The sequence below is a fragment of the Canis lupus genome, chromosome 26 (assembly GCF_003254725.2).
Source record: "Canis lupus dingo isolate Sandy chromosome 26, ASM325472v2, whole genome shotgun sequence".
NCBI lineage: Eukaryota > Metazoa > Chordata > Mammalia > Carnivora > Canidae > Canis > Canis lupus.
This window is the reverse complement of record NC_064268.1, coordinates 9038334-9061861: the sequence shown is the minus strand read 5'-3', so window position 1 is coordinate 9061861 and position 23528 is coordinate 9038334. Positions and strand designations below refer to the sequence as shown.

Sequence of the window (23528 nt, the reverse complement as noted above, 5' to 3'; positions counted from 1 at the left end):
ACACACAACACGTGCCTCGGGCTGCCACCGCTCCTCAGCCACCTAAGCTTCGGATCGGAAGGTAGCAGCTCGCAGACAGGGCCGCGTAGACTCAAGGGCCGGCGGGCGTGTGGGAGCCTGCCCCGGGCGGGGGGTGGGGCCGCCCGGGGGCGCCACTGAGTCCTGGGAAATACCGCCACTGCCGCGCGCAGTTTCCGAGTCATTATATTGTTATGATTATTACTGGGGAGCGCTTCCTTAGCCGGAGTTCAGGGTTCTTTGCGGAACGAGGGGGTGGGGGCGGGCTTCAGGTCCTCTGCAATAGGAATTCTTACTACTATTATTTGGAAGTCTAATTATACGGGCTCCTCACACTTGAGAATGGGAGGCCCTCTTACTATTATGATGATTACTGGAGGGGATTCTTAGTCAAATCTCCAGCACACTTTAACCCCTGCAGTGAGTTGGCTTTTATTACTTGCGTAGAATGGGTTAGCATTTATTGTTATGATCTGTTGAGGGGACCCTAGCCCTGCTGTGGGGGCTTTGGATTCTCAACAACTACAGAGCTAAAAAAAAAAAAAAAAAAAAAAAAAACCACTACAGAGCTTTCTGATACTCTTATCATCATTATTATTCCGAGGCCCTTCTAGTTGGGGACCCCAGGTTCTTTGCAGTATGAGGCTCCTTTATTATGATTGTCTTTTGGGAAATTGTCTTTTGGGTGAGGATCCTTAGCCCAGCTAGAGGGAAGTTATGGTCTTCTGCAATTTCTGACCCTCAGGACAATAGGAATGACTAAGTTTCTTCCTTTACATTCTTCCCTCTTTTTGCCTCTGTGCAAGCTAGAGGTGCCCTGTCTGTCCCCTCCCAACCTCCCACCTCTAGGAGGATCTCAGACCCCCTAAAACTTTCCAGCACCATCCACTCACCCCACCCCCACTCCTGACCCTGGGGTCACTCTCCCTCTCTGGCATGTCCCCTGCCAAATCCCACATCACCCTCCTCCCCACTCCCCAAAAAAGGATGTTTTTCCCCCCTTTTTCTCTGGTCAAAAGATTTGCTTTTATAGACAGCAAATGGAAATTATATTCTCTTTTTATGACCCGGCTTGGACTTCTGACATCACTCTTGGTCTGGGACAATAGATCAATACAGAAGGTTGTAAAAAAGATAAAGTTTAGAAGAGTTGTAAAGGAGAGAGAATCGTGATGGATATTTTTGATGATTTTCCAATATTTGTGTCTCAGAGCACGTGCTTCAAGGCAATTAAAGTTTTTAATGTAATGTAAATAATTGTTTCATAAATGCTTCAGAAGAAGGTGTGATCTTTCTGAGCAATCACTTGAGCTGTTTAAAAAATGTAATGTGATTTAAACAAGGATACAGTATTTCTGTTACCATCCCCATACATTTTCCATGAGGCCTGGGTAAATATATTAATGCACAATTTGAAAGACTCGTAAGACCAAAAGTACAGCATTCACCAAGATGTAATGAATTAGGCCTAGTTAGCAATTCTGAGTGGTCTGTTTCCTTGCCAGATTAAATTGCACGTGATGTGTGGTTTATCTCAACTCTCGATAACTTCACGTTTAAATTACAGCTCTCATTCTGCAAAATGAATTTAGGGAAATTTCATAACTATCACATTGCAATTTTTTTTAAATGGCTACATTTTCTCCTGAGCATCTGTAAAGCCTGCAGTCTCCTTGTCTTTGAGTTTGTTTTTTAAAGACCTGTAATAGAAAATCTGGAATGAGTGTGAAACCCTTCAAAGCAATTTTTAACAAACCAAGGTTTGATGAAAGATTATTTTAAATTTATGTCTGACTTTGCAGTCATGGAATAAACTGACATTGTATACCTCCTGATATGAGGTACTACTGAGAAGGACACAACATCACTCCTGTGATATTCCTGCCAAAAGTACATAACCTGAATCTAATTGTGAAGAAATGTTAGACAAACCCAAATAGAGGAGGAATTCTACCAAATAGTCTGTTCTCTAAAAATGCGATTTCACATGAAACATACAGAAAGAACTATTACAGATTAAAGAAGCAAAAGAGACTTGACACTTGATTAAAACATATGATCCAGGATTTTCTTTTTCTATAGAGTCCATTAATTAGAGCCAATGACAAATTTAGAATAAAGTCAATAGATTAGACAATGGCATTGTATCAATGTCAATTTCCTGGTTTTGATCATTGTACTGTGGCCATATAAGAAAACACCCTTGTTTTTAGAGAACACAGTGAATGAAATATTTAGGGATAAAGGAACAGACAACCAACTCTCAAACAGTTCAGGCAAAAATAATATGCATATATTTATCTGTATCTATCTAGAGAGAATGATAACAAATGTTGCAAAATGTTACACTTGAGGACACTAGATGAAGTGTACACAGAAATTCTTTGTACTTTCCTTGCAACATTTCTGGGAATTTGAAATTATGTCAAAAGAAAAAGTTAAAAGAAAAATAATAAATTTATGTCTGACTTTGTTTCAGCTGTTAACAGACTACTGGGCTTTGGAATAAAAATTCTGCATGGAACTTTTCTACTCTCCTGACTGACATAGGCTGCACCTTTGACCGAGCAGGAAATTGCCACAGCAAACATGCTTACCGAAGAGCAGTGAGAAAATCCAATAATTCAGATTGTTTTAAGTCTGTGATATTTTTAAATGACTTAATGCAGTGGGTCTCTGAAGAATTCCGACAATTTTAATGGTAGGAACTTGCAGTCCCACTGAGGAAAGGGTTGCTACATAAATACTGAATGATCCTGTCTTTCTGCCTGGGCCGAAACATATTAGCTTTGCTTAGTGGCTTATTGCTTTATTCACAAAATAAATTTCAGCCGTCTCTTCCTACCATATTCCAAGCGCATCGTGAGCCTGTGCCTTATTAGATGTGAGGGCTTATATTCCAAAGGCATCTGTTACCATCTCAAGCTCAGCAATAATGAATTAAGCAGTTAAGTGTTTACCCCCTAAACAGAGTTAGCTGGGAAATGATATTATGGGTGGTCCTTAATGAAAGACGGTAAACCAGGAAACACTCTTTCAGCAATCAGCCTTGGATTTGAAAACTAAAGTACTAAAATATTAAATATTTTAGTGAAAAGCTGTTTTCCATGTTCTTCGTGCACACTTTCTGCCCACCCCCCCCGACACACACTAAGATTTTTTAAAAACCTTAAGCAGTTTCCTGGTTGATTCCTGATTCTCAAAGCTCCACTTACCAAGATGAGTATTTTAAAAATTATAATGGAAAAGATGACACCCTCTCCCCACCCCAGAGAAAGCAGTGTGGCTTAGGATAGCCTATCCTGAAAGAAGAAGCAGACAGAAAGCTGGATCCTTTAGGAAATTCATGAACTGTGTAAGAATCCCAGGGAAAATAATGGCAGGTCCTTAGCCATGAACATAATGATATGCGAAATCCCCAGCATCAAAGCTGAAACAAAAGAAAATGTCCTTCGGTAGCTCTGTACTGCCCACCGCAGCTGCCAGGCAGGGAGAAAGACAACTAGAGACTCCAAATTTATCTGGAAGCATTAGACCGTCGTCCGAGCAGAGTAAGGGAAATGGCAGTGTCTGGCTGACACCTGCAAGGTTGTACTCCTGGAAGTAGGCCCATGGTTAGGTCCCAGATGCAGAGGTTGGAGCCACTGACTATAAGGACCAAACTACCAGTTCCTTACGTGCAAAACTCCTGACACACTGCTGTCAACCACTACTATTATTAAGCACCTACTCATTGTTGGATGCTTATAAATAAATATTTAGCATAATATATTGTCAGAAGCAAGACTCTGGAGCCTGACTTTTTAGATATGAATTCCAGCTCTGCCACTTACAAGTTCTGTGACCTTGAACAACTAATTTTATGTCTTTGTGCCTCATTCTGCTCAGATGTACAATGGTGCTAATAATTGTACAAAATGGCAAGGATTAAAGGAGTTAATTTACGTGAAGCTCTAGGTAAATGTACTATATCTATTAGCTATCATTGTTATCGGCCTCACAATGGATGGGACAGGGATCTAAATTCCCAAATTGCAGGCTAAGGCACTGAGAGAGAAATGGTCAAACGGTAGTGAAGTAGCAGAACTAGGCCTGATACCTAGGTTCACTCATATCAGGCCTGGGGCTCTTGAGTTTGCCCTGTCTCTTACAGGGAGGCAAAAATGGGTAGAAAAGCAGATTCCCAGAAAGCAAAGAGCTGCAGTCTTAACCACATGCCAACTCTCACTGACCAATCAAACTGGAGAGGAATAGCACAAGAGGGACAGGCACCCTTTGCCTAACTCCCATCAGAGATTACTTAAATGATAGCTTATTCATAATGTGCTTATTAGTCTCCTTTTTGCTCCCACTGACTATTCCCTGCTCAGTGTCCCAGGAGGCCAGCCTCTATGGACTCTATCTCCCAGGCTCCCTCACTCTCTGGCTTTCAGTTGGATATGGCCAATGGGAGGCCCTGCTTGGCCATAAGAAGGCAGGAGCAGAGATAGTTTGGGGTATTTATTTCCCAGCTCCTTCCCTACTTCATTGCTGTTCTGACAGTGATTGGGTCCTTTTATATCCACAGTCCTGGTCCAGTTGTCCTTTTGCTCTCACCAGGCTCTCTCCCTCCCCATATCCCTTCACATCTCAGGTGGAAATGGCTTCCTCCTCTTGTTAGTGTCTGGGTGGCCCAACATTTTCCAGCCCATAGCTCTGTAGTCTCATAACTGAGTGTACCTTCTGGGACTCTGGCCCACCACAGAACACTATTTAATTATTAAGAAATGTAAATGTTATTTATGTGTGTTGAAGTGATATCTAGGATATAAGGCAAAGCAGACATAAATATGCTATAGAATATTATGAAATAATCCCATCTCTGCTTAAAATGTGGTGCTTAAGAAAACGTTCTTTAAAAAGACAACACTCGGTATCATATAGTTAAAAGAATTAGTTCTGGAAAATGGGTTTAGAGGCCACTTATAATTTCCACATAATTATCTTAATTTTTTTATGATAACCAATTACTTTATCATCAAGAATCTTTATTTGGTTGGGGTAGGAGGGAATCTACTTTCTCCTGGGACCCTGACTGATACACATACCACAGAATGCCACAACCATCTAAGATGTCCATGAAAGAAAATCTGACTAAAGAGACAGTCCTTTTTCATGGGCTGAAAGATTTAATATGGTGAAGATATCATTTCTGTCCAAATTAATCAATAAATTTAAGACCATTAGAATCAAAATCCCAATAAGATTTTTCACAGAACAGGGCAAGCCCATCTTAAAATTCTTATGCAATTGCAAGGGCCAAGAATAGTCAGGGCATTTAAAGAATAATACGTTATGGGAACTTTTCCTATCAGATATTAAGACTGATAATAAAATTATAATAATAAAGACAGTGAGGGAGAAGGACAAATAGACTCAAGGGGGGACAAAATTAAAAGCCTAGAAATAGATTCACACAAATATAGAATGGACTTACACAAATACATGGCAATGCTGGTATTATAAATTAGTGGGGAAAAGACAGACTTCATTTTCAATATGGTGCTGATCCAACTAACTACACATATGGGGGGAAAACAGAAATAGATCCCTACCTCACACCATACACAAAATCAAACCCAGGTGGAGATGCATACATGCTATGGATTTAAAGAACAAAACGACATGTTTCTTTTTTTTTTTTTTTTTTTTAACCAATAGCACAAAACATTTTAACTGAAAACTATATCCTTATTAGTCTGACTTGACTATGCTATGTCTGGTTGTCTGTTTGTTTAAGCACCCTAATAGCTCTGCTCATGTAAGAGCCCAGGGTCCCTTTCAGAGCTATATCTATAGCCAGAACCAGGACTGAATTCTCTTTGAGCATCCTCGGAATGAAACACCACTTGGCACTTGGCAGCTTCCAGGAGATTTAGAAACATTAGCTAATTAGAAGTTTCTAGGACTCTGCTCTGTACTGGCACAGGCTAATCTTCAGGCACTCAGCTTTGCTGAGCCCCTGAGAAGCTGGCCCCTAGGCAGGAAACTGCCTTCCAATTCTGCATCCCATTTTAGTAGTAGAGTGTACCAACCAGTGACCTAAGACCTCCAAAACAACCATCACAGAACTGAGGGAACTGGGCGGGGGGTGGGGGTGAGTGGGTGACGGGCACTGAGGGGGACACTTGACGGGATGAGCACTGGGTGTTATTCTGTATGTTGGTAAATTGAACACCAATAAAAATTATTTTATTAAAAAAAAAAAAGAACCAAGGGAACCCATTTGGCCCTCCATCTCTCCTAGGCCCCGCGTCTCTGGCACAAGTGTCCCCATTTGGCTTCATGCCCACTAAGGCATGGATTTTTCCATAGGCTCCCAAGAATATGAGCTCCCAAGGATAGCCATAGGTCTTTCTTGTTCCCTGTAAAGAACTGAGCATCCCCACCAGTACTCCTACCGACCCACCCAAATAAAACTCCACAAACCCCTAAAAACTGATGAAGAGTGTAGAATGCTACTACAAATTTTCTTAAGGGGCAGGGTATGAAGCACTTAACATCTTAACATTCCTTTTTGCTTCTTTCTTTCCTTGAAGTTCCCTCCATTAAAGTAGCTGCTCTAGTCTCTATTTTTAATTTCTCTCCCCTCAAACTGCTCGTCCATCTTCTCTCACTCATCGCTCGATCTTATTTGGTCTGTCTTCCCTGCCTTCTCCCTTTTCCACCATTTCCGCCTCTGCCCTCTCTCATTGCTCCTTCTTCAGATCTAAGGTTCTCACATTTCATCTAGTCAGCAAAACAGGTAGCAAAGAAAGAAAGAAAGATCTTTTGCTCCTTTGGTGAGAAAGGGTGATGTTAATCCTAACAATTTTCATTTTGTCCCTATTCTACTGCTGCACTGTTATCATCAGTGTCACTGTGGTGCCTACCATGCACCAAAGACCTTTCTAACATTCTCCCTAAATCTCACATCTATCATCGCTGTATCCATTCTGCCAATGAGGAAGCCGAGGGTCAGGAAGACAGAATAGCTTGTCCAAGTTCACTCAACAGGACAATGGCTGAGCATGGTTTAGAAATGGAGCAAGAAACCGTGCACTCTTTGTAGCCTTGCTGCAGGAGCCCTGACCACAGCTTTAGCTTTTCCTGCTGCCCCTGCTCAGGGCAGGAGGGAAAGCAATGTAGGTACTTCCAGAAGACACCATTCAGACAAAGCATAGCCAACAGGGGCTGTTTCTGTCACCCCAGAAACCAGTCCCTAAATTACCACTCTCTCAGCCTCCTTAGACCTTCTGATTTCTCAGCTCTTAGGTTACATGAAACAAAAGATGATCCACTTGTCCCCAAAGGACAGGAAAATAATGATAATGCTGCCATTTATGGCCTGCTCTTCCCAAGCTGGGCTCGCTCTGCCCATTATCTAATTTCCTCCTTGTAACAGCACTTGGAGGTAAGTATTGCCATTTCCTCCTCTTAATAGCTGAGGAAATAGGGGCTCGGAGATGGTAAGTGACTTACCCAAGGTCATCTAGCCTATAAGCAATTGATCTGGGGAACATATCCTGTTTTGTTTGATGTCAAGGTTGAAGTTCTTAACCTGAACACCACCCCGCCTTCCCTTCCTCAGCTGCCTCTAAATCTCTGTTGGGCTTTGAATTCACTTTGAATTTTTTAATTCACTTCCCAGCTGGTGAGGGGCTCAGTTAGGGTTGAAATCCAAAGTACTCTCTCCCATGCACCCACAGTCTCCAGCCTCACTCTCCAGAGCTCAAGGGGCCCAAGATGAAGGCTCTGAAAGCTCTCCTTTGAAGGTTAGGTTCCCCACCCCTTCAACCTCAAAAGCCTCTGTGGAGTCCTCAGTGCCTGGGGGAGCAAAGCACTCCCCCCCCCCCACAAACATTCCCTGACCCAGGAAGCAAATCTAACCCTCCTGCTTGAGCCCTCTTGCTTCAAATCCATGGGGTCCATCAGGGTCTTTGGCAAATGTGCCAGGAATCAGGGGCCCTGAGAGGTCATCTGTCTCAGCCCCTGCCTCTGAAGACAGCATAGGAAAGAGACTCTAAAATGATCCTCAGTACCTCATGCCAGGGTCTAACCTGCTACTCATGTACCACACCCCCTTTTGTGCAGACACATACATATTTACACATATGTGCACACACATATACACATCTGCTCTCACAGACATTGTTTGCATACACCCCTCTGCACACTCTCTTATGAGTATACCTTTACAAACACATACACACCCACCTGCATACACACCACACATTCATTCGATCACATTTGAACACAAGCCAGAAATAGATTCTCTGGGACACACCTGTGTGCCCACACAATGCTTACACAGCCCACGTGTGCATGTGAGCACACCACGCAGATACATGTGATTGTGTGTGCCTGGTGGTACCTTTTAGGGTGGGGCAACAAGGCCTCTGCTGGGGCCTTCCTGAGCCCGGCCTTTGGCAAAAGCCCCACCTAGTGGACACTTGGTGTATATGCCAACCCCACCTCCCAAGTGTGAGCGCCCTGGGACCAGGGAGGCTCTGGTCAGTGCCCAGGCTGGCTGGCAATAAGGGAGTGAGCCCAAAGCTAGATTCTGGGGCAGTCCCACCGTTTTAGAGTTGCCTTTTCTCCTCCTATTCCCTTCCCTGGGCAACAATTTTCCTGGCCAAAGGCAGGGAAAAGACCATTGGGTTCAGGGGAAGGAGTTTATTTTTTTTTTTAATGAAAAAAATTTTTTTTATTTTATTTATTTTTTTATTTATTTAGGACAGTCACACAGAGAGAGAGAGAGAGAGAGAGGCAGAGACACAGGCAGAGGGAGAAGCAGGCTCCATGCACCGGGAGCCCGACATGGGATTCAATCCCAGGTCTCCAGGATCGCGACCTGGGCCAAAGGCAGGTGCACAAACCGCTACGCCACCCAGGGATCCCAGGGAAGGGGTTTAAATTACTGTTCTTCCACTTGCTGGCGTCTCTCCCAAGCCTCAGTATGCTCAGTTATAAAATGAGGGTCCTCAAACAAGTGTTTGGAAGAAGTAAATGACATCATGGACACAAAATCAACTGCTGTGTATCTTAGGATCAGACAGCACACAATGAGTCTGAAGTCAGACCTGGGTTTAAGTGGAGATGCAACTCCTGGCTCTCCCCTTCCTGGGTGTGTGTCCTTGGGCAAGTCACTCCACCCCTGAGCTGGTTTCAGTAACCATAAAGTAGGGGAAAGCCCCCAAAGAGGTGGTTGGAAGAGGGAAACAACTTTATAGAAGTGAAATCAATTACTTTCTACATTTCTCTCAGACCAAAGACAAGAAGAGTTCAGGGAGATAGAAGCAGGACTGAAATTAGAGAGACCCCAGTTCAAATTCTAGTGTGACCTTGAGAAAATCACTCCCCTGTCCAACCTGTCCTCATCCAACCATCTGTACAGTGGGGACCTTAGTGTTGTGGGGACAATTAATGAGATAATGCATGCAAAGAGCCTGGCATCAGTAAGCACTCCATAAATGCAGACTGCCATTTGTCAGCAGTGAGGTTTTGGGGAAACAAGTGATATCTGGAGGGGCAGATGATAGATGACCCTCAGGAATTCCATATAATAGGTTTATATTTATAACCAACTATAATTCAATCACAATGTGCCAGGTGCTATTCTAAGCCCTCTCTAGAAATTAACTGATTTAATGCACAGCAACCCTATGAAGTAGGCATTATTTTATTCCAATTTTACAGATGAGGACAGTGAGGCACAGAGATGATGTAACTTGCCCAAGGTCTAAGCCAGAGAATGGATTATGATCCAGGCAGAGTCCTCTGGATTTCTCCTATTCCATAATCCTACAGAGCTGTCCTGTCAGCTCTGACCTCCCAGCCTCTCCTGGGAGAAGGGAACCTTCCCCAGGGGCTGAAGTCTGGTTTTATTTATTTTTTTTAAGATTTTATTTATTTATTCATAGAGACACACAGAGAGAGAGGCAGAGACACAGGCAGAGGGAGAAGCAGGCTCCACACAGGGAGCCCGATGTGGGACTCGACCCTGGGTCTCCAGGATCACACCCCAGGCTACAGGCGGCGCCAAACCGCTGTGCCACCGGGGCTTCCCTGAAGTCTGGTTTTAGAGGGTAAATCCTCCCAGGCAAGTTCCCTACAGTCCCACTCTTCCTCCCAATTCGCAGGGAGGCAAATGGCCATGTATAGAATGTGCATCCTGGAGGGCTATGGAATTAAGATAATCTCAGGGAGGCAATAAATGCAATGGAAATAAAGTTAATTAAAGAGCATCTGCTAATCATGGGAGTCTATGTCAGAAAACTTGCATCTGCTGGAGGTTGCTAAGTGGCATGAAGGTGGAGAGAACCTGGCTGACGAGGCCTCGCCCCACTGCTGAAGCATCACCACAGAGTGGAGGGACAGATGGTGGCTCAGACAAAAGACAAATGTAAGAAAGATTAGGTACAGAAAATTGTGTACTCCACATTTTATTTAAAAGTCAGTCACTGGGAAATGGCTGCCTGATGATGCCAGTGACAAGGGAGTCACTTTTTAATGTGGCATGGCATTAGGCAGAAGCCTTGACTCAAGGCTCTTGTGCCTGAATCCTGAATCTGTGACTGCCTGGCTGTGTGGCTTAGATCCAGGTGCTTAACTTCTCTGGAGGTTGAGTTTGACCACATGACCTGCTTTGGCTAACAGAATAAGGTGGAAGTGTTGGTGTGCCAGTTTGAGCTTACATCTCAAGATATGCTGTATGTTTCCACTTGCCCTCTTGCACCGTTACCTTTTACCATGGAAAGAACATGCCTGGGCTGGCCCACTGGTCCCAGGAGGAGGATGTAAGACTTAAGGGTAGGGAGGAGCCTGGCTTCTTGGGTGACACGTGGAGGCCTACACCTCTCATCCAGAAATACCTGCCAAGGAATTACCCTGTGGCTACAAAACATACCTCTCATGCTGTACCACTGGGGCCTAATTATCAATGCAGCAAGTGGACCTCGTTCTGTTCCACTGACAGGCCAAACTCTGCAGCCCTTCCTAAGCCAGTTCTGATTTTATCAACCTTGATTTCTCCCCACAGTCACCCAACCTGGATGCCATGTAGCTTTGTGCTCTCAGCCTGATCTAAGACTGTGAGCTCCCTGAAATCTGATGAGTTCTCCCATTAGGCCACCAATTGCCCTGACAGGCTCCACCAGGGCCCAAAAGTGAGGTTTCCTGGTGCTCTCCTCAGTGTCCTTAGTGGTCTCCACCACTGGTCTGGGTTCTGGAATGCCAGCAGGTTTTGCATCCCAGCCAGTCAGTTAAAATGCCATGAGGCCTTGGGCAACTCACACAGTACCTCCAAAACCTCATTTTTCACATCTGGGAAAGGGGAGTGCTGCTCCTTTCCAGACTCAAAAGCCGTGGCATGAAGATCCAAATTGAAAAGTTTAAGTCCTGTATAAATAGCTGTAATGAGGTCCATCATTACTGACTCTTATTAACAGGTATTACTGAAAGAAACACAAAACAATCCCACTTCTTTTGCCTCAGCCTCCCCTTAACCCCTACCCTATTTCTCTTCTTTGTTAAGGCTTTGAATGTCAACTTCTTTGACAAGTTGGTGCTTCAAAAGAAACAAAGACTTAAATATCCCAATATGGCTTTGTCTAAAGAGATTTCTTTCTAGAGCTCCATGTGAGAGTCCCAGATAGGTGTTTCATAGAAGAGGATACTCAAATTGCCAATAAATACCTGAAAAGCTCAGCTTCACTAGTAGTTAGGGAAAATTCAAATTAATACAAAATGTGATACCATTTTGCCCTCATCAGATTGGCCAAGATTTTAATGCCAGATAATACTGTGTTATCAAAAATGTGGAGCAACTGGAATCCTCATGTACAGCTTCTGGTAGGGGTGTAATGGTTACAACTACCAATAACAGAAAATAATCGGGCATAATCTAGCAAAGTGGAAAACACACATGACCCATGCCCCAGCAATCTATTTCCTGGTGATATATTCACCAGGAACTCTTCCAAGTGCATCCAGCAGGGTATAAATGACTTGTATCTTTCCATAAGATTATTTACAAAAGAGGGATCCCTGGGTGGCGCAGCGGTTTGGCGCCTGCCTTTGGCCCAGGGCGCGATCCTGGAGACCCGGGATCGAATCCCACATCGGGCTCCCGGTGCATGGAGCCTGCTTCTCCCTCTGCCTGTGTCTCTGCCTCTCTCTCTCTAGCTGTGTCTCTATGAATAAATAAATAAAATCTTTAAAAAAAAAAAAAAAAAGATTATTTACAAAAGATTGTTCATAATAGTAAAAAAAAAAACAAAGCAAATAAACAAAAACAAAGGAGAAAGGTAACAACCCAAATGCCCATCAATAGCAGACTAGATAAAATAAATTGTACTGTATTCACACAATGGAAATCTATAAATGGAGGGAATAATGATTCAGAACCACACTATTCAACATGGACGATCCTCACAAATAACAACACTTAGTGAAGAAAACAAGTTGGAAAATACAAACAGTACAATTCTATTTATGTAAAATTTAAAAGCAGGCAACACTATACCGTATATTGTTTAAAGATGCATTTTTTGGCCTCATGACAAAAGCCAGGGATAAACCTGCTGTGTGCCACTTAGCATGTGGCCCTGGGAACATTTCATTTTTCTGAACTTCAGTTTCCTTGCAGGGCCACTGTGAGGGTCTGAAATCATGTAGCAAATATATCTGGTGAATACACAAAAATTGTTGAAGATGACTGATTATTTGGGTAAGTTCTAATTTCCAAATGTCAGTTTTCTTAAAACAAGGTGCCTTGGGGTCCCCAAAAATATGAATGTTGTGGAGGGAATAAAGAAGTATCTATTGTCCTGGTGAGTGTTCAATTTTTTAGTCAACACACATCCAAATGGTAGTACCTGAGCTGAAAAGAGACACAGTCCCAGCCCAAAGCATGCTCTAGAGTAAGGCCTTTGAAATTCTCTACAATCTTCCCTTCTCCCTTCTTCCAGGATAGACTGGGATGGCCAAATCAGCACCAAAAACTAGTTGTTTCTTCTTGAGGGCAGGAAGGGCTTAACTATTAAACTCTTCTAGTGTAGCAAAGAATGGAAGAAACAAAACATGTATGCTTACTTAAAATGGTCTAAACATGCATATTCTTCCACATAAATTCTGCTACTGTATTGGTCAGGGCCTTCCAGAGACTGGACCAATAGGAGATCTACAGAGTAGGAGATTTATGGCAAAGAATTAGGTTTATGCAGTTGTGGGACTTGAATAGCTAAGTCTGAATCCTTAGGATTTCCATCAGGAAGAACAACTGAAAGTCCAGGATGAAGCTGCTGTCCATAGAAGGAATTTCCTTTCCTTCAGGGAAGTCTTGGTTCTGCTCTTAGGGTCTTTCAATGGATTGAATTGGACCCACCCAGATGATACAGTATCATTTCCCTTACAGTCAACTGGTTTTCAACTTCAATCACACCTACAAAACAGCTACACTCAGGTTGGTGGGTGAATAAACTGGGCACTCTTATTTAGCCAAGCTGACCCATCAAACTGACCATCACACACCTCCCCTGTAAGTTCTCTGAACCCCCCGCAAGTTTGGTGCAGCTTGTTGATCAGCACATGTTGTCAATGTGTCAAGACTTTTTTCAGTTAAACTGACTCCCCTCTGCTTTTGTCTGGATGTCAGCTTGATTTTGCTCTTTCAACTCTGTCCGAGAGTCTGACACCAAGGCCTCTGGTAGCTCTGGCTGCACATCCTTACAGAGTCATGGCCAAAATTCAAAGGGAAGGGGCTGATCAGCCAAGCCTAGGTCATGGACTATATGGTCTGTCATCCAGGGCAGTAGGTGGATAGCAAATGCGTGAACACCATGGGGTAGTTGTGAGTTGGCAGCTGCCCAAATGTGAATCGTTCTGTACTTACCAAAGTATATCTATGGTAATATCTATGACCTTCAGATATTTCTAGAGCATTCTTGGAACATTCTATAACCTCAAATCCCATGAGAAGGAAGATGGCTATCTTTCAAGTGTGTCTCAATCTTTCTGATCACTCCAAAGCCTAAGGCTCAGTGAGGTACTAGCATGTCTATAATACTTCTGTCTTTGGGGGAAAAATCTCCCTTTTATTTAATTTAATTTTTTTTTTTAGGATTTTATTTATTTATTCATGAGAGACAGAGGCAGAGACACATGCAGAGGGAGTGAAGGGAACCCGATGTGGGACTCAATCCCAGGGACCCCAGGATCACACCCTGGGCCGAAGGCAGGCACTAAACCCCTGAGCCACCCAGGGATCCCCAAAATCTCCCTTTTAAACAGAGAACAGGTCTCAGGCTCGGCCTCTCTGGCAGGCAAGTATTTAATTCATTACTTTACTCTCAATGTATTTATTTATATGTAGCTATTTTCTATTTATGACAAGAGATGCTAGATTTCCATTTAAAATGGTGATAGGAAGTTTCCTTTTACAAAGACTTTATTCAAGTAAAAAGTGAGCTAGGTTAGAGAAAAATATTAAGTAAATAATAATGTGTGGCACATAAATACACCAAAAATCGTGTATGTGGATGTGGAAGATTAAAGGATTATGTTGGGTGATGGCCTTGGCTTTGATATTACATGTCCCAAGTTTAAATCTAGGCCGCACTCACTATGCAAACTTAGGCAAGATACTGAAATTACCTGAATCTCAGTTCCTCGTCTATAAAATGGGAATGATGATACTCATCATCAAACTTCATAATCTGCTTTATCCAAATCCCTTTTGGAATTCAGAATCCCTCAGATTTTTAGAATACCATATACTGCATATTATGTGTAGGGTCTGGGCAGCATCCTGTGGCCCAGCATATTAATATTTCTGCAGCAAAATGCATGACTGTTCATATTAAATGGGTTGTTCTTGTGTTTTCTCTTTTAAGTCTACACATTGTACCAGTCCCGGGCAGATTCTGTGGCCAAATGTTTGCCACAAACTTGAAAATAAAAACTTTCCATATTCCAATTAAAAAAAACCAACTTTCCATATTCCAGAGTTTTGGGGACTTAGGATTGCAGGTAAGAGCTATGAGCAGGGACCAGCTTCAGATGAAGTAGGTGGGGAGTGGACAAGACTAGGGAAACTTAAAGTGCCTTAGTCAAGCCCATGCAGGGAGGTGGCAGAGGGATCAGGGAGCAGCCAGAGGCCAGGAGGGAGCGTATAGGAAGAGGAGATGTCAGCAAAATGTGCACCAATCCCAGGAGAGATTATAAAGAGAAGATTATATAAGCTCCCTAAGGTTTCTTTGATTTCTCCTCCCCCATGACCCAACCCCCTCCAGTCCTTCTCCTCCTCCACCTCCTCTTCCTTGCTGGTGTCTGGCCTCAGAGCAGACATAGGACTAAGTTCTAGTCAATGAAATGTGAGGGGAGATGTGCTGAAGTTAGGAAAGGCTTCTGTGGACATTTCTGTGCCTAGATGTGATGTCTAGCGTAAGGGTAGCCACACGGGGCCGTAATGGGAAGCAGGCTAAGGGTAAAGGCTGCCCAGAGGATGGTAGGGCAGAGAGCTGATGTCTACTGATCACACCAAATCAGACTTGGCTACCTCTGTACTACTTGTATAAGATAAAGAAAACCTATTATAATTTTAGAGTTGGAGTTATCTGTTATTTACATTGGAAAGGTATTATTTTGGTTATTAAGAGAAAGTATAAATCTGGAAGATGAGAAAATGTAGGGAGTCTCAAGTCATAAGACTGCATATAGGCAAGGTCAAATTTTAAAGACTTTAATACCAAATAGCATGATAGGCAGGTAGGTAGGCAGGGGGGCAGTGAGAAAGCCGGCTGGACTGGTAAGGAGATGGTTTCATTAAGAAGGTTGGAAAACTTACTTCACTAAAAACTTCCTGGTTCCATTTCTGTATTCTCAGTGGAGGGCAAATGATTGAGCTGAAGCCTAAGGGCCCTTAAATTCCTTCCCAGGATCATAGATGTTCCTACTAGGAAAGAAAGCTGGACTGTGTGGTTTGGGAAGATTCTGGGTAGACACACAGCCTTAGCAGTGTTCTGGGCTTGTCTGGCCTTCAACGTGTGATTTTGAGAGCTGGAAACGAGAAGATTTTAACTCAGAATGGCACGCGGGTGTGAAGCCGACTGCCTTGCCAGCTATTTGCCTGTATTTAAAACACATATGGGTGATATTTTTAAATATCTTTGCTGTGTGATTGAAAAACATTGCAGTTGCTACTTCGTGGACGTGGGTTTTTATGCAAACCCAGGGATGGAATGATGAGTGTATGTTGTACCTACGTGGGCTTTGCTGGAGAGAATGTAAGGACAGAATGGCACAGCCTGCATAAATGTCGGGCCGAGAATTGGGGCTGGGCCATTCAACATTTAACTGGAGTGTAGGGGCTGCTGGCAAAGCTCCTTGGTTTTCTTTGAGATTGATCCCTTCCCCCTCTCCCTCCAAGAGGTTTGGGTGGCGGTATTCACTCTGGGAGTAGACATATAACCCAGGGCTGGCCAATAAATCACTCCAGCCCAGTGGTTGGTTGAGAGGCAAGCTCACGTGTCAAGGCAAGTCAATGAGGCTCAACCATGGAACTTTTAAGAACTACTGGGAAAGAAGCACTTCCCTCCTGCTCTTGTTGCTAAGCTATGAGGAGGTATACCTGGAACTTTCTAAGGCCATCTCTGTTACCACTTGAGGAGAGCCTGCTGGAAATAAAATCAAGGTAGCAGAAAAGAGAGCCTGAGAGATGGAGAGAATTCTGGATCCTGCCATGAAGTCTATCCCTGGACCATTTTTTTTTTCTTTTCACTTTAAACCATAATGGTTGTCAGAGGGGAAGGGAAGATGGGATAGGAGAAAATGGTGAAGAGGATTAAGAGATGCAAACTTCCAATTATAAAATAAATAAGCCATGGGGATGGAAAGTACAGCATGGACAATATAGTCAATAATATAATAACTGTGTGGTGAGAAATGGTGACTACACTTACTGTGATGAGCATTTTGTAACGTATGTAATTGTCAAATCACTTTGTTGCACATCTGAAACTAATATAATCTTATGTCAATTATACAGAAAAGTTTGTGGTACAATATATGTAACATAAAATGCCATTTTAACTATTTCTAAGCACACAATTCAGTGGCATTAATTACATTCACAACGTTAGGCAACCATCATAACTATCTATTTCCAAAAATTATCACCACCCCAAACAGAAACTGTACCCATTAAGTAGTAACTCCCCATCCGACCCCCAGGACTTTTAATGTTTATAAACTATAATATGCATATAGTAAAATTCTCCCTTTTTACTGTGGTTCTGTGAGTTCTGACAAACACATACAGTCACTTAACTAGCACCACAGTCAAGATCCAGAAAAGTTCTAACCCAGCTCCCAAATCCCACATTCTCCTGGTAGTCTGCTTCCTGCTCTCCCCCCACCTCAACCACTGATCTGTTTCCTGTGCCTAATGTTTTGTCTTTTCGAGAGCGGCATATAAATGCAACCACACAGCATGTGGCCTTGTGAGTCTGATTTTCCTCATTTAGCATCTAGGTTCATCCACGTCCTTGGCATATCAGTAATCTGTTCCTTTTTATTGCTAAGTAATAATTGTGCGACTGTACCTCAGTTTACCCTTTCACCAGTTGAGGGGCATTCATCTACTATACTCTGAATTTACCAGAGTCTATGTTTCTTTTTCTTAAGCTGTTGGGAGTTAGGTGTCTGTCCCCTGCAACAAAAATGATCCCGACAACATAACCGGAGAAAGCCACTTTCCCTCAGAAATTACCTCTTGCATCTATAAAATAGGAGTGCATGACTCACGATGGTGTTGACTGAAATGGAAATCTTGACTCCAAATTGCTTGAAGGAAAGAGACGATGACAATCCTACATCCCGGGGAGTCCTGACGGCAGCACCACACAACGTGGCTGACTCCACGGTGGCACAGGGTTTCCTCTTCAGGGCGAAGCAAGATGGCGGCTGCGGTTCCCTCAGGTTCTCAGGAAGTTTTCGCCGAGGGCCTGGGTGGCTTCGCCCAGAAGCACCGCCCAGCAGGTTTCTCCTCGAGCCTCATTGGCCAGAATTGGGTCACGTGTCCATGGCTGCCTCGGTAGCTGAGGAGGGGGGCGGGACCACATGATTTGCGGGGCGCCCACAGTGCCTACCACCCCCGGGAACAGCTGTTCCATTACCTTGCAGGGGTGTTTGAAGAGTCAAAGAGGGAGGATTCAGACACGTTGCAATTCTCTTGGACATTGCGAGGGAGCGTGAGCGTGGCGCACATCTTCCCAAAACTGAGACTATTAAGTGACATGGGCACAGGTGAGAAACACCGAAATGGTTCTGGCCAATGCTTTTAGGTTACTCATATGCTGCTGGTGGCAACTGACAGAAACAAAAATTGGCCTAACCAAAAGTAATTTATTAGCTTATTTAACTGGAAAGTTTAACAGTGAGCGGATGGGCTCCAGGCATAGCCTGAAGGTCAATATCAGACACTGTCATTCTCTTTCTCTGGGCTCTGATTTCTTCTGTGTTGGCTTCATCCTCAGTCAGGTCTAGCTAGCTGCTGTTGGCCCAGGCTTCCATCCTCCCAGGTTCTTGTCCCCAGGAGAAAGATAAAGCCTCTTCCTAAAAGTTCTGTCAGAAATCCTAGGGAAGGCTCTCATTAGTCTGGGTCAGATCACATGCCTATGCCTGAGCCAATCACCCTGACTCTGCTAGACTGGGCCCAAATGACACGCCCAATTCCCCGAACTGAGGCAGGGTGGTAGTGGAGGGTAAAGCCACAAGGGCATTAGGAAAACCAAAAGGCTGCTTTCCCAAGAAAGGGTAATGGCATACAGGCATAAGCAGCACTGTTTTCCACAGTCCTGGTTTTACTGATAGAGAAACTTAATTCTAAGCAGTGGATCCAAGGCATGAACTCTAGCTCCTGAACTTCTAGCCATTATACTAATGGCCAGGGCATGCCAGGATGGTGGGTGGGTCTGTGGTTCCCTAATAATGCCCACTCCAAGCTCTCTTCATTCCCCATCCTCCTTCTCTAATGAGTCTCGCCCACTTTTCTCACATTGAGGTTTGGTCTATTTTGCAACTGAACTGCAAAATGTTAGGGGAAGGCTGTGGACTGAATTGTGCCCTCCCCCATTCAATGTTGAATCCTTAACACCTAATATCATGGTATTTGGAATGGTGCCTTTGGGAGATAATTAGATTTATATGAGGTCATGAGGGTAGGGCCCCATGATGGGATTAATGCCCTCCCAAAAAGAGACACAAGAACTAGCTGGCTTTCTGTCTCTCCCTCTCTGCCATGTGAAGATACAGCAAGAAGGCAGCTGTCTTTGGGCCAGGAAGAGGGCTTTCACCAGATCCCGACCACGCTGGCACCCTGATCTCAGATATCCAGCTTCTGGAACCGTGAGAAAATAAATACCTGATTTTAAATATATAGTATTGTATTATGGCAGCCCAAGCTGACTAATACAGGGATGGATTTAAAGCAACAAGCATTGATTAGGTACCTGCTGAGTGCCAGGTCCTGTGCAGGATACTAAGGTGCATTAGCTGAGACTTTGCTCACAAAGAGTTTAGAATCTAAAAGCTAATGTTAAAATATTGATAATAGATCCCTTCTATCTTTTCTGTAGACTTTGAGATCACTTTTATTTAAGAAAGGAAATTTCTAACTCAACCAATAACCTCCTTGCACTTTCTTCCTCTCCATCTGTCTCTACAGACAGAATAGCACGTAGACCACAGAACTTTGCATCCATCTCTCCATACTTATTTCCGTGCATGCCAGAGGAAAAAAAATGACAGCTATAAAGAGATGGCAGATGCTCTTAAGTGCCCTGTGTTCAGAGTACTCCACGTATAACCTCATTTAATCTTCAAGCTAGTTTGTGAGGCAGTCATTATTTTCCAAATGAGGAAGCTGAGGGGCTCAGAGAGGCAAAGTGACTTGCCCAAGATCACATAGCTGGGAAGCAGAGGTAAGATTTGAACTTAGATCTCTCTGATTTGATGCCCAAATTCTTAACTTCCATTGAATCTCCTTGGCTAATCAGTGCTATGGATGGGTTCACAAAAGAGATATTCATCCAAAGTTGAGACATCACAATGACCTAGATTTCTCTAAGGACAGCCATTGCTGAAGAAGCTGGCTGTGCTATGAATGGATGCATTAAGACCTTTTGATTCTCAAAGAGTTAGTAATGATATCACTTTTGCTATTCATATGAGCCTACATTCTGTGCCAGTCATTCCAATTGTTTTAACTGTCTTCCTTTCACAATCCTGTGAGCTAAGTCCTAGCATCACCCCCATTTTCCACATGAGAAAACTGAGGCTCAGTGGGGCTAAAGCAATGGGTGAGCAAATGAAATTAGGGAATCTCACAACTATAAATCTTTGAAGAAGTAAATTTTTCAAAGCCAAAGATTTTTTTCCAAAACCCTTGAGGTGCTAGAATCTCCTGAGTCTGTATTCAAAGAGAATAAGGCAAGATGGAAATTTAGAACAAAATTCTCCTCTCACAGAAGGAAGATGCTGATTGTCAACTGGGAGTTCTTGGGAAATGCCATGGGCTCCTCCCATCCCCCCATGGACTGAGGCTGGATCTGAAAATCCTGGAAGTTTTTTCCCTGAACTGAGAGCTGATGAAGGTGGGAGAGAGCCAGCTTTTAAGGGACTTTCATAGGAACTGCAACAATAGCAGTGCTGTGCCCTGTGAGAGCTGCAAATGGGGTCCCCAGCAAGAGGGAATACAGAGATGCATATGCTTGAGCTGTTCTACCATCTAAATGTCCATAATGAAAAAAACTTGTATAAAATGCAATAAAATAGGTCTGTGAATTCAGCCTTAAAAAATCATGTGCATCTGGGTTTTGTCCTGAAGAAGAAAAAAATCCATGACCAGTTTGGTGAAGTTGGATGAGGGGAGTGATTAAACAGTTATTATTGGATTTTGTGTTTTTCACAAAAATAATACATATTCATTATTAAAAATTCAAGTAATGTATAAGTAATAGTCTATCAGTTAGGAATGCTTCTGGGACAAATAACAATAAACTCAGTAAACTTGGCTTAAAAGACAAGAGTGTATTGTTAATTAACAGGAAGCCTGAAGGTAGGTAGTTCTGGGCTGGGTTTAGGGACTAAACAATATCAACAAGAACCCAAATTCCTTTGTTCTTCCTGCCCTGCTGTACTCATTGTGTTGGTGATGTCTCCCTTCATGGTTACAAGATGGCAGCCATAGCTCCAGACACCAGGTTCTCATGTCACAGTTTCAAACAGTAAGGAAAGGAGTAAAAGTGGGGGCCAAAAAAACCCTCATCCTCCTTTATTAAATTTTATTTTCTTTCCCAGAATCTATTTTCTTCATCCACAGAGTTGGGTGGACTTCTGTTCAAGCCCTAGCTCTCCCTCTCAGCCTCTTTGAGCTTCAATTTCTCCAATTCAGAAATGGAAATAATAGTTCTTTTCCTCATAGGGTGTTGTGAGAATTAAATAAGAAAGCATGTCATGTATAATCAGCACTTAGTAGATATATGGGTATTTTCTTTTTGTCTGTCCAGATTCACCCTCCTTTATCTTTCTTCTTATTCTGTGCTGCCCCAGGACTGCAACAACAATTTCCCTTATCCTCTGGTTTCTGGTTGATATGGTCAATGGAAAGTATCAACAGGAGAGGAGGAGGGCGTAGAGAGAGGTCAGGTATTTATTTTTATAGCTTCCTCTCTGTGGGATGCTAAAGGAGGCTGAATTTCTCTCCTGAAAGCTACAGCTTCTCTCTCTCTCTCTCTCTCTCTCTCTCTCTTTCTCTCTCCCTCTTTCTCTCTCTCTCTCTCTGCCAGCTGCTCCCTCCAGGTCCGAGTAATGCCCAGATGGTAACAGCTTCCTGGGTTACTAGTCCCAGGGGGCTGCAGTATTGCTTTTCTTATACCTCTCACCTTAATAGTCTCTTTGTTAAACACTTCTCAAAATACCAGTTTGAGTATATCACCTTTTCCTGCCAGGACACAGACTGATGCAAAACACTAGCTTCTTTCCAAGGTAAATTGTTTGCAAACTTCACTATTTTATTAGTAGTGACAAGTGACTTGTGTCACACCTCATGATTAAGAATCACCAGTCCACTTGGTCAAAAAGTAGGTCAAGTGGGATGTTCAATTGAGTTGACGGTTAGAATCATGAATTAATTCTAAATCCTTGGGCCTCTGGCCATATCCTGAGGCACAATATCTTTAAAGTGATAATGATTTTGAAAAAAAGAAAAGAAAAGACATAATTTCACATTCACATGCCCTAAACTCATGGCTGCGTATTCTTGACATCCTTCAGTTAAATGGAAAACACCAGGTTTTGAAACTGTATTGATTTCAGTGGGCATATATTATTTTACTGTAAGTACCAATGTCTGTTGTACTTAATATACAATGGATTAATTTAAAATGCATTAGTTTAATAAAAATGCATAAAATAGAATAGAATTGCATTAGCTTCAATAAAAAATTCAATTTCATAAATATTATCTCGTGTTAAAATGCATTGATTTCCAGGAAAATATATTGGTCAAAGGTAATTTACATTGGTTTGAATGGAAATGCACCAGTCTCCATACATATGTATTAGTTTAGTCAAACGTATCCAATTGTGTAAAATATCGGTTAGACTGAAATGGATTCTGACCCTGTTGTTGTCGTTGTTGTTGTTGTTTTATTCTCTTTCACTGAACAAATATCTCCCACGCTGGCTTTCCTGTGGCCCAGTTCACTTGAAGGAATGCAGGTGGCTGAGCTTGAGGAACATTCTGGTAACTCATGGGTTTGCGAATGGATGTGCTGACTTCAGCAGCAGTTAAAACTCCCAGGGATGCCTGGGTGGCTCAGCGGTTGAGTGTCCTGCCTTTGGTCCAGGGTGTGATCCTGGGGTTCTGGGATCGAGTCTCGCATCGGGCTCCCTGCATGGAGCCCCTGTGTCTCTATCTCTCTCTCTGTGTCTCTCATAAATAAATAAATAAATAAATAAATAATAATAAATCTTAAAAAAAAATCTCTCTTGGTGGCAGGTAAGGTGCATTCATCATCCCCACTGAGGCTGGGTGTGGGATATGAGCTGGAGATCCAAGCAAACAGCCCAGAAGGAATATATCCTGTCCTCAAAAGAACTGATGGGAGCTACCCTAGACCAGTAAAATGGTTGTAGGCCTTGAGTAGGGCAAGAGGAGGTAGAAAGGAGCCTGAGATCTAGGAGCAAGTGGAGGCCAGAATCAGAAGGTGAGCTAGCTCAAGGCTAACGGGACACAGGGTGCTGGGGTCTACCAGGCCTGGGTTCAGACTCTGAGCTTGATACCTCCTCTGTGTCCTTGGCCAAGTGGCTCAACCTCTCTGAGTCTCCATTGCTCCCAAGCATTGTGTCAGATACTGCTCTAAGTGCTGTCCAGATATCGATTCATTTAATAGGCATCATAACCCCGTGGTACAGGTAAGTGATTTGTT

General features: G+C 43.1%; 1 protein-coding gene and 1 long non-coding RNA gene across 3 annotated transcripts in view; one reads left to right on the top strand and one right to left on the bottom strand.

Annotated features, from left to right (window-relative positions):
- The window catches only part of CUX2 (cut like homeobox 2), a 283331-nt gene extending 265260 nt beyond the window's left edge, over positions 1-18071 (bottom strand). Inside the window, exon 1 of one of the 2 annotated variants that reach the window (XM_025473953.3) lies at positions 17842-18071. Coding sequence is in view for 1 of the 2 variants with exons in the window: in XM_025473946.3 (XP_025329731.1) it covers positions 17807-17815 (9 nt within the window). In the remaining variant the exon portion in view is untranslated. Of the gene's footprint in view, positions 1-17806 lie in introns of both variants that reach the window. The other variant, XM_025473946.3, reaches the window with a different exon arrangement.
- Positions 18072-18139: 68 nt separating this feature from the next.
- Positions 18140-22432, top strand: LOC112676549 (uncharacterized). Its single transcript, XR_003146585.3, has 3 exons — positions 18140-18342; positions 19345-19443; positions 20565-22432. It is a non-coding gene; the product is annotated as an uncharacterized LOC112676549 (long non-coding RNA).
- The last annotated feature ends 1096 nt before the right edge of the window (positions 22433-23528 follow it).